General features: G+C 45.3%; 1 protein-coding gene across 1 annotated transcript; it reads left to right on the top strand.

Moving 5' to 3' along the window:
* The first annotated feature begins 11,781 nt into the window (after positions 1-11,781).
* On the top strand, positions 11,782-14,622 carry LOC143926864 (olfactory receptor 51E1-like). The gene has a single exon (XM_077450903.1). The coding sequence runs from the start codon at positions 11,875-11,877 to the stop codon at positions 12,826-12,828; it is 954 nt and encodes a 317-aa protein (XP_077307029.1). The 5' UTR covers positions 11,782-11,874; the 3' UTR covers positions 12,829-14,622.
* The last annotated feature ends 916 nt before the right edge of the window (positions 14,623-15,538 follow it).

The following is a 15,538-nucleotide window of genomic DNA, read 5'->3' as shown; positions in this document are numbered from 1 at the left end:
TAAGCCCCATACACACTATCAGATTTTCTGCTGATGTTTTCCTTCAGATTTACTAAAACCATGTAGTACAAGGGCCTGCCTGATTGCATAGAAATTGTAACTCCTAAGGTTTGACCTCATATTATATGGTTTTGGTAAATCTGAAGGAAAAAATCAGCAGAAAATCTGATAGTGTGTATGGGGTTTTAAAGATGCCTCCTTCGGAGAAGTTCTGTTTTTAGCCAAATATCTCACATTTTACACTCTATCTGGCCCTCTGGAGAACCCCCCTCAGTGACAGTTTATGAACAACGGTGGTAAAGACCAGGGTACAAGAGGTGGTATTTCTATGGTGTATGAGTCTCTGCTCACCGTGGTTCAGAAACAACCATACATGCTGTCTTGGGAGAGGGACCTTAATGCTGAGATTGAACTGGACTCCTGGTCATCTAGACTCCAGATTTCCTTCAAGGGTGTCCTGAATGTTTCAGTGAGAGAAGCTAGCCTTAAAGTCATGACCAGGTGGTACTTGGTCCCTACTCACCTGGCCAGGATGTATGCTACGAATCCCACAGAATGTTTCCTAAATTGCAAACTGAGAGGTTCTATACTGCATATACTGTATGGTGGGAAAGCCCTAAGCTTAGAGATTACTGGAATAGGGTGTGTTCGATGCTCCGGAAGCTGACTGGCTTGTCTATTGATCAATAGTCCAGTTTAGCATTACTTAACAAGTTCCCACCTGGGTGGCCTCGTCCACTAAAGCGTCTGGGGTACTTCTGTAGATACCCCCGAAATAGCTGCTTTGTTTGCTGAGTCCAGTACTCTGCCTCTCAACCCTAATAACAGTCTCAGCCTCCTCTGGCACACCTGGAAATAGTGTAAGTGCAGTGACCAATGAGGAACACACAGGTTATTATAAAACACAGAAATTGTCTTTACTGCAATATCTCTGTGGAAAGATGACAGACAGTAACAGAATATATTTAAGTAATCAACTATAGAGCAATAACTGAGATTTAAGAGCAATATAGCTCTCAATCATATGTTCAAGCTGCTCTCAGGGGATTCTATACCTGAGAATGTCCCCAAGAGCAGAAAGACACTCACATGGCAAATAAAGCACAACGTGACACTTTAATATGGATTGGTTACCTTTACTCAGATTGACTCTATGAGTTCAGGTAGGAGTAGGGCAGAGGAATGACTCCCTTTGTGTCAGGTCTCTCTCTCCTGTCTCCTGACACCACAGGCCCAACTTTAAACACTCTATACAAGTCAACAGGTAACGATTTAACTTCTTAGATAAACTGTCCCACATTCCCAATGCATATGCAGAGCCCTGACTATGTGTGTGCAGATCCGTATGGCACTATTAGCTTTAGTCCTTTTGAGGAAAAGATAAGATTTGATGTCTTCAGCTAGCCACTTTCGTTGGTGCACTTAAACTCCTGTATAGCGGGCCCAAACAACACAACTGGCCCAGCTCATCAAGTGAAATAGGCAGGATGCTCCTCAGAAAGGTGAGAGGCCAATGATGTCTGTATACAGTGTCCTAGAAATGGATAACCTTATCCCTGTGGTACTACAAGTGTCAGCAAGATCACTACCAGCAACGATGTCTGTATACAGTGTTCATACGCCTTCTATGGGGCAGTGTCTCTGTTCCCTGCAGGTGGGCAAAATGCCCTCTCACCAAATCCTGTGATCAAATAAACGTCCTGGAACAGCAGTCACCTCACACTGAAACGCTTCACTATCAGAGCAGGTGCACCTTGATATGCACCTGGAATCCCCCTCTCTCAGGCTGGATGTCCCGACTGGCGGTGGAGGCCTGAACTGTGCGGGGAGATCATCTTACAGACAGCATCTCTTCTATGGGTCTGATCTCCCTCACTGCCTCATCACGACTGACTTTCCTTCAGGACACAAAATTGAGTCCTCAGCTCCTTTTTGTGCAGAGCATCCAGCTCTTTGTAGTTTCTCCCTGTATACCAGTCTATGGGGCCATTTTGTGAGGGAACTGCATCTCCCAGAATCCATTGCAGCTCTTCCTGCAGTTCAGTACAGTCTCTCTGATTGGCTGCTGTAACTGTGCCTTTAATTGGCTTTCTTCTTCCTGCCAGGGGCACAAGAGAGGCTACAGAATGAACAGCTCTGTGTGTGTCAGCTCATATTACATTAGACTTAGTCAGTGAAACAGGGAGAAGAGGGGGAAGGGGGGGGGGGGTGAAAAAGCCCATGCAGACACTGACAGGTGCTTTCTCCCTAACTTAAACTGGAAAGCCTGTGTACATTGCTCCGACCAGCTTAGCGGGGTCGCGGGAATTGTGGACATCCGCTACAGTTTGCTATAATAGCTGCTAAGATCATGCATAAGGGGGGGAGGTATGTGTTTTGGGACTTTGCATGAAACACACACAATATAATACAATATGTAGAAAAATAAACTGCGCTAGACACAAAATAAATAAAATAAAAAAATAAAATAAAATATAAATCATAAATAAATAAATAAATAAACTACCAGGCTGCAGCTAAAAGTGGAATACACACACATAGAAAATTCAAGAAAAAAAGGAAAAAGCTGCGCGAAAAAATAATGATAAAAAAAAAATCAAAAAATTATAACCAATTCTTCAAAAATAATGTCCATATAATAACATATGTAGAAAGTGACTTCCATGTAGAACAGTTCATATGGCAAAAGAAGGGGTTACAGCAAGTATATAATCCTCTCTGGTATTCTTTATTCCAACACCACGGTGATACACACATAAAAGGTGAAAAGGATGCCCGACCACAGAGATGTAAATATGCATACCAGACGGCAAACAGTAAGGAGCATTTATATTCCATCCACATTTTTAGAATTGGACCAGGAACAAGAGATCGTCTTGGAACAGACCCTTTAAACCGTCACTCAGACCTCCCAGACTCCACATTTCAACCATCAGCTAGGTATGTCGCTATGGTCTGCGTATCGGCCTTAGTCAATACTTAGTCATACAATATGTGCCTCCATCCCTAAATCAAGTGAATATGAAAGAAATTGAGACTTTGAGTGAGGCAAGAGACAACCAATACATATATGTGTACATAATTGGATAAAGTACAGTTCATAAATACACATAAAAATATAGCAACACATTTCAAACAGTTCATATATATAAAAAGAAAAAGGGGAAGAACTGCGCCAATTGACCCAAATTGGATGAATGATGATTATACAAAATAATTGATGATTATAAAAAATAATAGGCCATGAAAAAAAACAGTCCTCCTTTAGATGACACCACAGTGACTCCACACAAAGAAAGAGTGCCCGACCACCGTAAATCAAATCTGCTTACCAGATGGCAAGCACAAAGGACATTTGGCTATAACTCAGCTACAGCATTTAGCTTGCAGAGTTGACCTCCGAAAACCACAGGAAACAGACCAGATAGCTGAGAATAACCCTAGGCATCTCACAGAGTCCGTGGCCGTAATTCAATGATATGCAGAATCCTCTCTGGGGACTCCAAGTTCATTTATTACAATTTCAAATCTCAGAAAACCTGGTAGCTTTTTGCCTCTAGTGATGGTTGGAACCCCGTGCATCGGTCGGTAGGGGGTTGTCGGTTCCTCCCCCTGGTGTTGTATCGGTCGGTATATTAGGGTCCTGGTCGGATACACAAAGCTCTACAACCCACGTGGGTACCGGGCACAGGTAGTTCATACATATATATACACACTTAAAACCTACATAGCAGCAAATTCCAGTTACCGATGTATGGAGTATAATTCCATGTGGGGAAATAATAAAATATAGCAGAGTTTATAAAATATGTGTAGTGGCGGCTCCTGAAGAGCCCATGCTATGCGGTTTTTCAAAGTTAAAGTTATGCCTGAACTGCAGTTTGGTTTGCGTACAATTGTCTAAATTAGACTTCAGCATCAGTCTGACTGGACTGTGAGATGTTCAGCCTGGCCACAGGGGACACTGTCTCTTCTGTCAGGCATGAAACTATGGTCTGGTTAGGTGCTTAAGTTACTCGCTCTTGGAGCCCGCCCAGTGGGAGTGGCACTCTCGCTGTGCTTTCTGGGAGAGGGTATTTAAGATGCGGACGTCACGTGGTTCGGGGTTCCGGTCCAGAATTATGTACTGACTTCATGGTCCTGGTCCTCCTGACCATCCCCCAGGAAGGCTATGGCCTGGGGTGCGGATCCACCCGATTTTGATGCCTCAGGGCTAGCTAGCCCAAGGCAAAGAAACTAAAGGAGGATTATGAGGTGGTTGGGTGCCGTCCCCGGTTTGGGAGAGACCCAGTGACCTAAAGCATTCCAGGGGAGAACTCTTCAGAAGAAGACAATGTATGGGTTGGTTTCTTAGTGAGAGCCTGGAAGGGCTGAAGTACCCAAGAGAATCCAGTCTCGTGGATACTGCCAAGCTGGCTGAAAGATCCAGATATCCTACGAGTGTTCTTCAAGTTTAGTTTTCCTATGTGTTCTACAACAACGTCTGTGGCAGAGACATTATCTTGTACGTTCTACAACAACATCTGTGGCAGAGACTTGTTCCTGAGTAAGTACCTTGTTGGCTGCTAAGCCTTGTGAGAGAAGGACTGTCCAACTTGCGTGAACATCCAGTTGCAAATGGCTATTCTCTGGATGCAGTCAAAGTAAGCAAGTTCTGTAATATTTTTACTTTGACACTAAAGCCGCGTACACACGGGCGGACTGTCTGGCCAACTAAGTCAACTCAGACAATCCGATGGACAGTCCGTCCTACTTTCGAATGAACGGACTTGACCACACACGATGAACAAACAGTCCGTCGAAAGCTTGCGCGATGACGTGTACAGCACGTACGACGGGACTAGAAATAGGACGTCCAATACACAGCAATGCAACCTTTGGCCGTGTAAATCCTTTCTGAGCATGCGCCATACTTAGTCCGTCCAACTAGTCTACTCACGAGCGGACTGTCCGTTGAAACCAAAGTTGGACGGACAATATTACGGAAATTCCGAAATACTTAGTCCGCCAGACTGCACGCTGAAAAAGTCCGCTGAAGCCCACACACGAGCGGACTGTCCGCTGAAATGTGTTTCGGCGGACTAAGTTGGACAGACAGTCCGCCCGTGTGTACGCGGCTTATGAGTACTTGAGCTTCCTTTCCAACCCTCTGATTCCAATTTAAGAGACTGTTCATTGCCTACGTTTTGCAAATAAAATCCATTCAAGAGGATCTGTTGTCAGTCTCTCAAGTTACTGGGCCATCTACCACGGGACACCCCTAGACGTGAAACAAGGCAAGCAGAAGGTAACGGTGAGCCCAAATCTAACCAGCAGCTCCTTCAGGGGTAGTGCTACATATGTATGCAATGATGATGTACAAAACATGGCTACATCCTGTCAATGCTCAATGTGTTTTGTGGTAACAAATCCATGTCATCAGGGGCAGATGCATCCACATGTCTGCAAGAAATATATAGACACCGATAAACTCTAGTTAGAACTCCAACATCCAAGGAAGGAGAAGGAAGATGTTATAACCTGATTACTTACATGGGACTGAGATTTAGGGATATGCAAAACTGTGAATTGGAGGGGCCACTGAAGTAGCTTGCTTCCTGATTTTGGTGTGCCACTTTCTGATATTTAACCAAATTAGTTTATATAGCCTTTTGCAAAGTAATTTTAGATAATTGCGGTTTTGATATATAATAAAATATTATTTAAAATTGATTATTCTCCTCCCACACGTGTCCACTTCCACCTTAAGTAGCTATCTTTTCTTCCAGAGGGGGGACTCTTCTTTCTTTCTTGTGACCCCACTTGGAAGTTACCTTTTTTGTGTATGCAGTTTCTGGCTATGGCAGGAACCTCCCTGATTCGGAGGAGTGACATGGGGTGGTTTATCATTGCCACTTAATAAAGGTGCGGTGGAAATTTGGTCATTGTTTGTTGTTTTATAATCAATATTTCTGAAAACACTAAAGCCGCGTACACACGACCGGGCTTAAGTCCGACAGACTTTCGATGGAGTTCTGACAGAGTTCTGACGGAATTTTCGAATGAACGGACTTGGCCACACACAATCACACCAAAGTCCGACGGATTCGAACGTGATGACGTATGACTGGACTAGAATAAGGAAGTTCATAGCCAGTAGCCAATAGCTGCCCTAGCGTCAGTTTTTGTCTGTCGGACTAGCATACACACGAGCGGATTTCTCGGTAGGAACTGGGTCCGGCGGATTTCTGGCGGAAAAATTTGAAACATGTTCCATTTCTAAAGTCTGTCAGACTTTTGCGAATCAAAAGTCCGCTGCAGCCCACACACGATCGAATAGTCTGCCGGAATTGTTCCGTCTGACTTTTGATGTTGAAAAGTCTGGTGGTGTGTATGCGGCATCAGAAGTCCTTTTCTTTACTATAGCACCTGAGGTCCTGAAAAACATCACCTTAGCCCCTGAAACTCCTCCAACTCTAAACCCTTGTACACACGGTCAGAGATTCCGACAACCAAATCCGTTGGATTTTGTCCGTCGGATTTTGTCCGAAACTGTTGTATACACACGGTCGGACAAAGTTGTCGGAAAATCCGACCTGATGACGTTATTTCGTTACGACGGGACTACGTTCACGCTAGTAGCCAATAGCTTTGGTGTAGGAATTTGATCTGAGCATGCATGGCACTTTGTCCGATCGGAATTCTCTACACATGATCAGAGTATGTCCGATCGGAGCATTTTGTCTGAAAATTTTACCAACAAGTTGGAAAACTTGGTCCGTCGGATACTCCGACGGAAACAGTCCGATGTAGACCACACACAGTCGGAATATCCGACAAAACGGTCCGATCGGACACATTCCGTCGGAATCTCCGACCGTGTGTACAAGGGCTTACAGTACGCAGGTGTAGGAGTTTGTTCTTCAAGTCCAAAACGAACACCCGTTGTTCTGTCCATGGACAATTTATTGTATTATAACTCCACAAATCTATCTCTAAAAATGCTATCCATGTTGTCACCAAGAGTCAGCAGAGACTAAATTTTAAGGGATATTGTCCCATCCACGTCCCCAAATAATTTTTTATCTCCCTACGCTTGCTGGCAATCAGATTCTTGTGGAACAGGGGCCTCCCCAGGGTTAAATTTAAACTACCGTATATACTCGAGTATAAGCCGAGATTTTCAGCCTCTTTTTTGAGGCTGAAAGTGCCCCCCTCGGCTTATACTCGAGTCATCGCTGTCTGCCCGCTCGATCAGCGTGTCGAGCAGACAGACAGCGGCCATTCTATTCAAAAGCCGCGCCTCCGGCTCCGCCTTCGCCTGTGATAGGCGGAACACTGAATTTCCCAGCAGCCTGTGTTCCGCCTATCACGGACATCGTATCATCCTCGTACTACGGACGAGGATGATACGACGTCTGTGATAGGCGGAACACAGGCTGCTGGGAAATTCAGTGTTCCGCCTATCACAGGCGAAGGCGGCGGCGCAGCTTTTGAACTTTACAATGGCCGCCGACGAAGAGGGCACGGGACGGAGGCAAGGCAAGGCACGGCACGGCACGGCACGGGACGGGACGGGACGGGGGCAAGGCAAGGCACGACACGGGACGGATGCAAGGAGGCAAGGCACGGCACGGGACGGAGGCAAGGAGGCAAGGCACGGGACGGAGGCTCGGGACAAAGGTAGGCTGGACACACACACACACACACACACACACACACACACACACACACACACACACACACACACACACACACATGGATGGAGACACACACAGGGATGGATGGATGGATGGATGGAGACACACACACACAGGGATGGATGGATGGATGGATGGAGACACACACACACAGGGATGGATGGATGGATGGATGGAGACACACACACACAGGGATGGATGGATGGATGGACACACACACACACAGGGATGGATGGACGGACACACAGGGATGGACGGACACACAGGGATGGACGGACACACAGGGATGGACGGACACACAGGGATGGACGGACACACACACAGGGATGGACAGGCATGTCTCACCCTCGGCTTATACACGAGTCAATAAGTTTGCCAGTTTTTTTGGGGGTAAATTGGGGGCCTCGGCTTATATTCGGGTCGGCCTATACTCGAGTATATACGGTACTAACGATTCCGAAGACTTTAGGAGGAACAGGCCTCCCTGACTTTGAGACTTACCATAAGGCCGCTCATATGACTCGCATCATAGAATGGTTCTCTCGCCCTTCCTGCAAGGCCTCGGTGTCTGTTGAACAGGACCTTTCTCCTGTAGATCTCCGAGCCCTTCCATGGGGTTATAAACAGGACTACTCTCGTATGACCTCCTTGTCCCCTCTGACTTTGGCCTCCCTGACGATGTGGTACAGGACGGGGCTAAACTCCACTCTCTCCTCGGACCCGGGCCCCTTGACGTCCCTCTTTGACCATCCTTCTTTGCCACAAAGTACAGGGGCAGCCTCCCTAGGACCCTTTAAGCGCACAGAATGGCCGCAGGCCCGTACATTTGTGCACCCCTCTCAGGGGACCCCGGTCTCCGTGACAGACTCCGGAGATTGGCTCACGGCCCTACATGTGTCCGCATTTGCCAAGCGACTACACTCCTCCTCTCAAATACATCGCAAGCTTACCAATTTCGAGGAACTGTGCTCGCTTCCAGAAACTCCCAAACACTTACTGTCCTCCTTATATACAGTGGTGTGAAAAAGTGTTTGCCCCCTTCCTCATTTCCTGTTCCTTTGCATGTTTGTCACACTTAAGTGTTTCGGAACATCAAACCAATTTAAACAATAGTCAAGGACAACACAAGTAAACACAAAATGCAATTTGTAAATGAAGGTGTTTATTATTAAAGGTGAAAAAAAATCCAAACCATCATGGCCCTGTGTGAAAAAGTGATTGCCCCCCTTGTTAAAACATACTATAACTGTGGTTGTCCACACCTGAGTTCAATTTCTCTAGCCACACCCAGGCCTGATTATTGCCACACCTGTTCACAATCAAGGCATCACTTAAATAGGAGCTGCTTGACACAGTAAGGTCCACCAGAAGATCCTTAAAAGCTACACATCATGCCGAGACCCAAAGAAATTCAGGAACAATTGAGAAAGAAAGTAATTGAGATCTATCAGTCTGGAAAGGGTTATAAAGCCATTTCCAAAGCTTTGGGAATCCAGCGAACCACAGTGAGAGCCATTATCCACAAATGGCGAAGACATGGAACAGTGGTGAACCTTCCCAGGAGTGGCCGGCCGCCCAAAATTACCCCAAGAGCGCAGCGACGACTCATCCAAGAGGTCACAAAAGACCCCACAACAACGTCCAAGGAACTGCAGGCCTCACTTGCCTCAGTTAAGGTCAGTGTTCATGCCTCCACCATCAGGAAAAGACTGGGCAAAAATGGCCTGCATGGCAGAGTTCCAAGGAGAAAACCACTGCTGAGCAAAAAGAACATCAAAGCTCGTCTCAATTTCTCCACAACACATCTTGATGATCCCCAAGACTTTTGGGACAACATTCTGTGGACCGATGAGACAAAAGTGGAACTCTTCGGAAGGTGTGTGTCCAAGTATATCTGGCGTAGAAGGAACACTGCATTTCATAAAAAGAACATTATACCAACAGTAAAATATGGTGGTGGTAGTGTGATGGTCTGGGGCTGTTTTGCTGCTTCAGGACCTGGAAGACTTGCCGTGATAAAAGGAACTATGAATTCTGCTGTCTACCAAGAGATCCTGAAGGAGAATGTCCGACCATCTGTTCGTGTACTCAAGCTGAAACGAACTTGGGTTCTGCAGCAGGACAATGATCCTAAACACACCAGCAAGTCCACCACCGAATGGCTGAAGAAAAACAAAATGAAGACTTTGGAGTGGCCTAGCCAAAGTCCTGACCTGAATCCTATTGAGATGTTGTGGTGTTGTGGTATGACCTTAAAAAGGCCGTTCATGCTCGAAAACCCTCTAATGTAACTGAATTAGGACAATTCTGCAAAGATGAGTGGGCCAAAATTCCTCCAGGACGCTGTAAAAGCCTCATTGCACGTTATCGCAAACGCTTGGTTGCAGTTGTTGCTGCTAAGGGTGGCCCAACCAGTTATTAGGTTTAGGGGGCAATCACTTTTTCACACAGGGCCATGATGGTTTGGATTTTTTTTCACCTTTAATAATAAACACCTTCATTTACAAATTGCATTTTGTGTTTACTTGTGTTGTCCTTGACTATTGTTTAAATTGGTTTGATGTTCCGAAACACTTAAGTGTGACAAACATGCAAAGGAACAGGAAATGAGGAAGGGGGCAAACACTTTTTCACACCACTGTAACCTACTACAGACTTTAGCACATGATCAACTCCCACATTACACCAGGCTGTGGTCTGCGGATTTGGGTGAGGACATCTCTGTGCCGGAATGGCATACCTCTTTTCATTTCACACATAAGTCAACAATCTCCTGCTACTCCCAAGAAAAGAACTACAAACTATTATCCAGGTGGTACAGGGACCCTGCTACTTTACACAGGATTTTCCCGTCTACCCCGGCCACCTGCTGGCGCTGTGAAGCTTTAGTCGGAACTTACATGCATGTCTGGTGGGACTGTGAGAGGATCCGCCCCTTCTGGACACAGGTTTTTGAATGTTATAATCTCTTGGCTGATATCCCGGTTCCTATCTCTCCAAAAATTGCATTACTCTCTATTCTGCCCGGGTCTATTAAATCGCAGAGACAAAGATTGCTCCGTTTCTTTATGTCCTCCGCTAGGCAACTGATACCTGCTTATTGGAAGACGACGACCACCCCCCCCATTGTCACGGTGGGTAACGATTATGAATGACACCATGAGAATGGAGGAGATGTTGGCACTGGACAATGACACTTACGCCAAATTTATTTCTCAATGGTCGATCTGGCTCCGCTTCTCTTCTTCTGACACTTTAATGAACCAAATCTTGAACGCATGAGGATGCTGTGGGCTCTCCCTTACCCTACCCCCCCCACCCATATTCCTTCCCCCTCCCCCCCTTCCTCCCCCTTTCCCCTCCTCTCCTCTTGCTATTTAGCTTTCCCCTATACCGCCTTGCTCCTCTTTACTTTGCTCCTTTCTCTTCTCTCTTCCTTTCTATCTTTTTTTTATGTTATTGTCTAAAAACTGCCTCATGTAGTAACCCATGAGTGTTTCTCACTACTGTGGCCTCAGGGATCGGAGCACAGGCCGTCTTCTCTACTCTCCAAGCTTCCCGTCAGGGACCGGCTGTGGCCGATTGTCATTAGCCGGTCTCCCGTAATTGTACTCCTGTTACTGTTCCTGTCTGCATTTGCCTCATGATGGTTACTGTTTATTGTTTTTACTTGACATGTATCAATAAAAATATTTTCAACACTAAATTTTAAGGGATATTGTGAATTATAGGATGAAGTGTTGATTGCAAATTGTTCACCTTGTGTGGTGGATATAGATGTTCACCATAACAATGCAAACTTAAGATCAGTTCAGTTTTAATTCAAACAATCTACTTGCTTTCGATAATATTCCACCTTCCATACTTGTTTTTTTTTTTTTTTTTGGAAAGCTTGTTAAACTAATCCACACTACTTCAATACATTTCTGACACTAATTAATCCATCGGTGGCAGCTGTGGTCCACTGGGAAGACTTGAATGTAGTTACTGCAAAAGTTTCTATATTTAAATTGTGAGTGAGGTGATAGGTTTATGAAACCTATAAAAGCCCAACTGAATTAAGGAAAAAATAAATGCATTGAGAATTGCACTAATATCCACACAGCTTCTGTGAATAACATTTTTCAATGTACAGTGTTCAGATTGAATAGAACATTTTAGGAATTGTTGATTTTTCAAGGCATAAGTCCAAGCCATGAGCTCATCTTCCAAGAATGTCTCTTTAACTGTTACCAACTTTGTTTTAGTGGGACTTATTGAGATTGAATCATTTCGATATGTATGTGCTGTTTTGGCTCTTGCATTATTTTCAGTCACGTTGTTTATGAGTTCTATGATTGTCTATATAATATGGACAGAGAAAAGCTTGCATGAACCTATGTACATCTTTATATGCATCTTAGCTATCAATGGCATGTTAGGGAACTCATCATATTATCCCAAGCTGGCCATTGACTTGTTGTCTGGATGCTCAACCATCTCACACACAGGATGTCTCTGTCAATCTTTCTGTATACAGATTTATGCAACTAGTGAAATGTATATTTTTACCTCAATGGCCTATGACCGATATCTGGCTGTAGGCCACCCTCTGAGATACCACACTATGATGACCAACTTCACAACTCAAAAAATATCACTTGCCATATATGTTTATAATGGAGTTTTAGTAATTGTGAGTATACTGTTGACATTAAGACTAACTTATTGTGGGGTAAATATCCACAATGTCTATTGTGAAATCCTGTCTCTAATACCGCTTGCTTGTAATGATATAACAATTAACACCATCTATGGAATGATTTATACCTTGTCCTTCACAATTGTCTGCTTGCTTGTAACAATATATTGTTACATAAGAACAGTTGTCATCTGTCTGAAACTTTCTGCAGAATCCTCCCAGAAAGCTATACATACATTGTTGACTCACATATTGGCCTTTTCCATTTATTCCATCACCCTCTTGTTCATTACTATGAGGTACAAGGTAAACAAAAGTACTGTGATAACGGCATTTGATATTGTCATACCTTTGGTCGGTACCAGCATAGCTATTTCTGCCAATCCTCTGATCTACGGTATGAGGACCAAAGTTCTCAGGGAAAAAATTGTATGCAACCTGCAGAAAATGATTGGCAATGCAAAATAAAAAAAAATAAAAGTTTACATTTTTTAAGGCAGCAATCTTACCATTGTAGAGCTGTGTTATTTTTCTAAATTCCTGTATGCCTTTTGGGGATTCTGTAGGTAACAGGGAGTTATAGTTTGAGTGTGCCTGTTAGTTTTTTAAAAGCACTTGTTGCTTGAGGTTGCTCCAGCAGGGTGTGCTTGAGAAGTACCATTCTGAATTCTATTATAATTATTATTATAATACAAGGTCTTGGGATGACCGAAGAGAGCGGCTTGGTTGGTATTTTGGGACTAGGTTAGTGATGTAGCTGGGGGCAGAGTTATGGATGGCTTTGTAAATTATTGTTAGTACTTTGAATTTTATTTTTTGGGTGAGTGGAAGCCAGTGCAGGGATTGGCAGAGAGGGGTGGAGGACACTGAATGGTTGGTTGAATGGTTGGTAAGGTGGTTGAGTTGTGCAGCGGCGTTCATTATGGACTGAAGGGACTGAAGGGAATGAATTCTATGTGTATATATGGTATTTTTTGTTCATCTTTGTATTTTGGATGTGAAATAGGTACAGCTCTGGGTATAAAGTAATTACACTGAGCGCATGTGTTATGAATATTTAGTTTAATGGCAATCAGCAGACTTTGGGTGTTGGTGAGCGTCTGGAAAGGTATTAAATACTTGCACATGGTCTCCTCTACTGGGCTTCTGCCTGGTGAGGATTAGTGATGGACGAACTTCCGACGGGACGTTTCGCGAACGCGGACCGCGAACGCGGCCGATAGTTCGCGAACCGCAACGTTTGCGGCGGGCCCCATTGACTTCAATGGGAGGCAAACTTCGCAAACCTACAGGTCAAATTTACAGCCACAAAATAATTAATAGCTGTGCAAACATAGTCCCACCACATGGCCAATGACATAGCACATGTATGAGGTGAATCTGGGATCGACAACTACAAGCATGCTTTTTTTATATGGGAAATTGTTGTGACAATTCAGGACTGTGGAGCGCATGAAGGCAATGGATGAGAGGGAAGGTCAGGATAGGCAAAAAAGAGGGTGCAGGAGATGATCACCAGCAGCGTGACATACAGCAATGACACCTGCACCGTGATAGAGTCATCTGACAGCAGCACCGTGATAGAGAGCACTGACATCAGCAGCGTGACATACAGCAATGGCACCTGCACCGTGATAGAGTCATCTGACAACAGCACCGTGATAGAGAGCACTGACATCAGCAGCGTGACATAAAGCACTCACACCAGCACCGTGATATACAGCACTGACAGCAGCACCGTGATAGAGAGCACTGACATGAGCAGCGTGACATAAAGCACTCACACCAGCACCGTGATATACAGCACTGACAGCAGCACCGTGATAGAGAGCACTGACATCAGCAGCGTGACATAAAGCACTCACACCAGCACCGTGATATACAGCACTGACAGCAGCACCGTGACAGAGAGCACTGACATCAGCAGCGTGACATAAAGCACTCACACCAGCACTGTGATATACAGCACTGACAGCAGCACCGTGACAGAGAGCACTGACATCAGCACCGTGATATACAGCACTGACACCTGCACTGTAAGCAGCCCCAGGAGGAAGTCAGCATAGCACAGGGATGGTGGGAGCCCCTCATAATGAGCATAGCACAGGGATGGTGGGAGCACCTCAAAATATGCACAGCAGAGGCACAGCCCCAGGAGGAAGTCAGCACAGCACAGGGATGGTGGGAGCCCCTCATAATAAGCAGCCCCAGTAGAAATATGACACCGCTCAACCTCTTCAAAGAGGAGGGTACGGGCATATAGTACGGTGTGCTTTTTTTGGACAAGGAAGTGAGCCAAATGAAGAAAGAAGGTCTCTGTGCTCGATTAAAAAAATTGTTTATAGACATATACATGGTCTACTGGTCACATGTGTTGAATTCCTCCGAGATCCATGCCTCATTCATTTTTAGAAATGTGAGGTAGTTAACATTGTTGTGAGCTAGGCGAGTACGCTTATCGGTCACGATCCCCCCTGCTGCGCTGAACGTCCTTTTGGACAGGACACTGGATGAGGGGCAAGCCAACAGTTCAATTGCAAATTGGGCAAGCTCTGGCCAGAAGTCAAGCCTGCCCACCCAGTAGTCCAGGGGTTCATCACTCCTCAGAGCGTCCACATCGGCCGTTAACCTGATGTAGTCGGACACCTGACGGTCTAGGCGTTCCCTGATGCTGGATCCGGATGACACCTGTCAATGGGTCGGCTGAAAGAATGACCTCATATCCGAAGTCACCAACACATCTTTAAACCGGCCTCTTCTTGCAGGCGCTGTTGGATTGGTACCCGCAACTCCTTCTCTGGGAGTGGGAATTGCTCCTCTGCCAGTGCACGCAAAAGCAGAATGCAGCATTTCTCGAAGCAAGGCCTGGAAGTGCTGCATTCTGCCAGCCCTCTGTGACGGCGGTAACATTTCCGCCATTTTGTGTTTGTACCGGGGGTCTAAGTACGTTGCCACCCAGTACTGGTCCTTGACCCTTATGCTTTTTATACGGGGGTCCCTATTAAAACACTGGAGCATGAAGGCCCCCATTTGCACTAAAGTGGAAGCGGTGTGGTGGCCTGGCTCCTGCTCATCATCCAGGATAATGTTGTCCTCTTCATTCTCCTCTCCCCATCCACTCACAACAGGGATCCCAGAAAGGTTTAAAGCATGCTCTTCTTGCTCCTCCTCATCCGCC

Source organism: Lithobates pipiens, unplaced genomic scaffold, assembly GCF_037356315.1.
Source record: "Lithobates pipiens isolate NorthernLeopardFrog02 unplaced genomic scaffold, aLitPip1_a1.2 Scaffold_23, whole genome shotgun sequence".
NCBI lineage: Eukaryota > Metazoa > Chordata > Amphibia > Anura > Ranidae > Lithobates > Lithobates pipiens.
This window is presented reverse-complemented; position numbering and strand designations above follow the sequence as displayed.

Excerpts from the sequence above, each read along its gene's own strand:
- LOC143926864 (XM_077450903.1), top strand. The coding sequence starts at position 11,875 with ATGAGCTCATCTTCCAAGAATGTCTCTTTAACTGTTACCAACTTTGTT.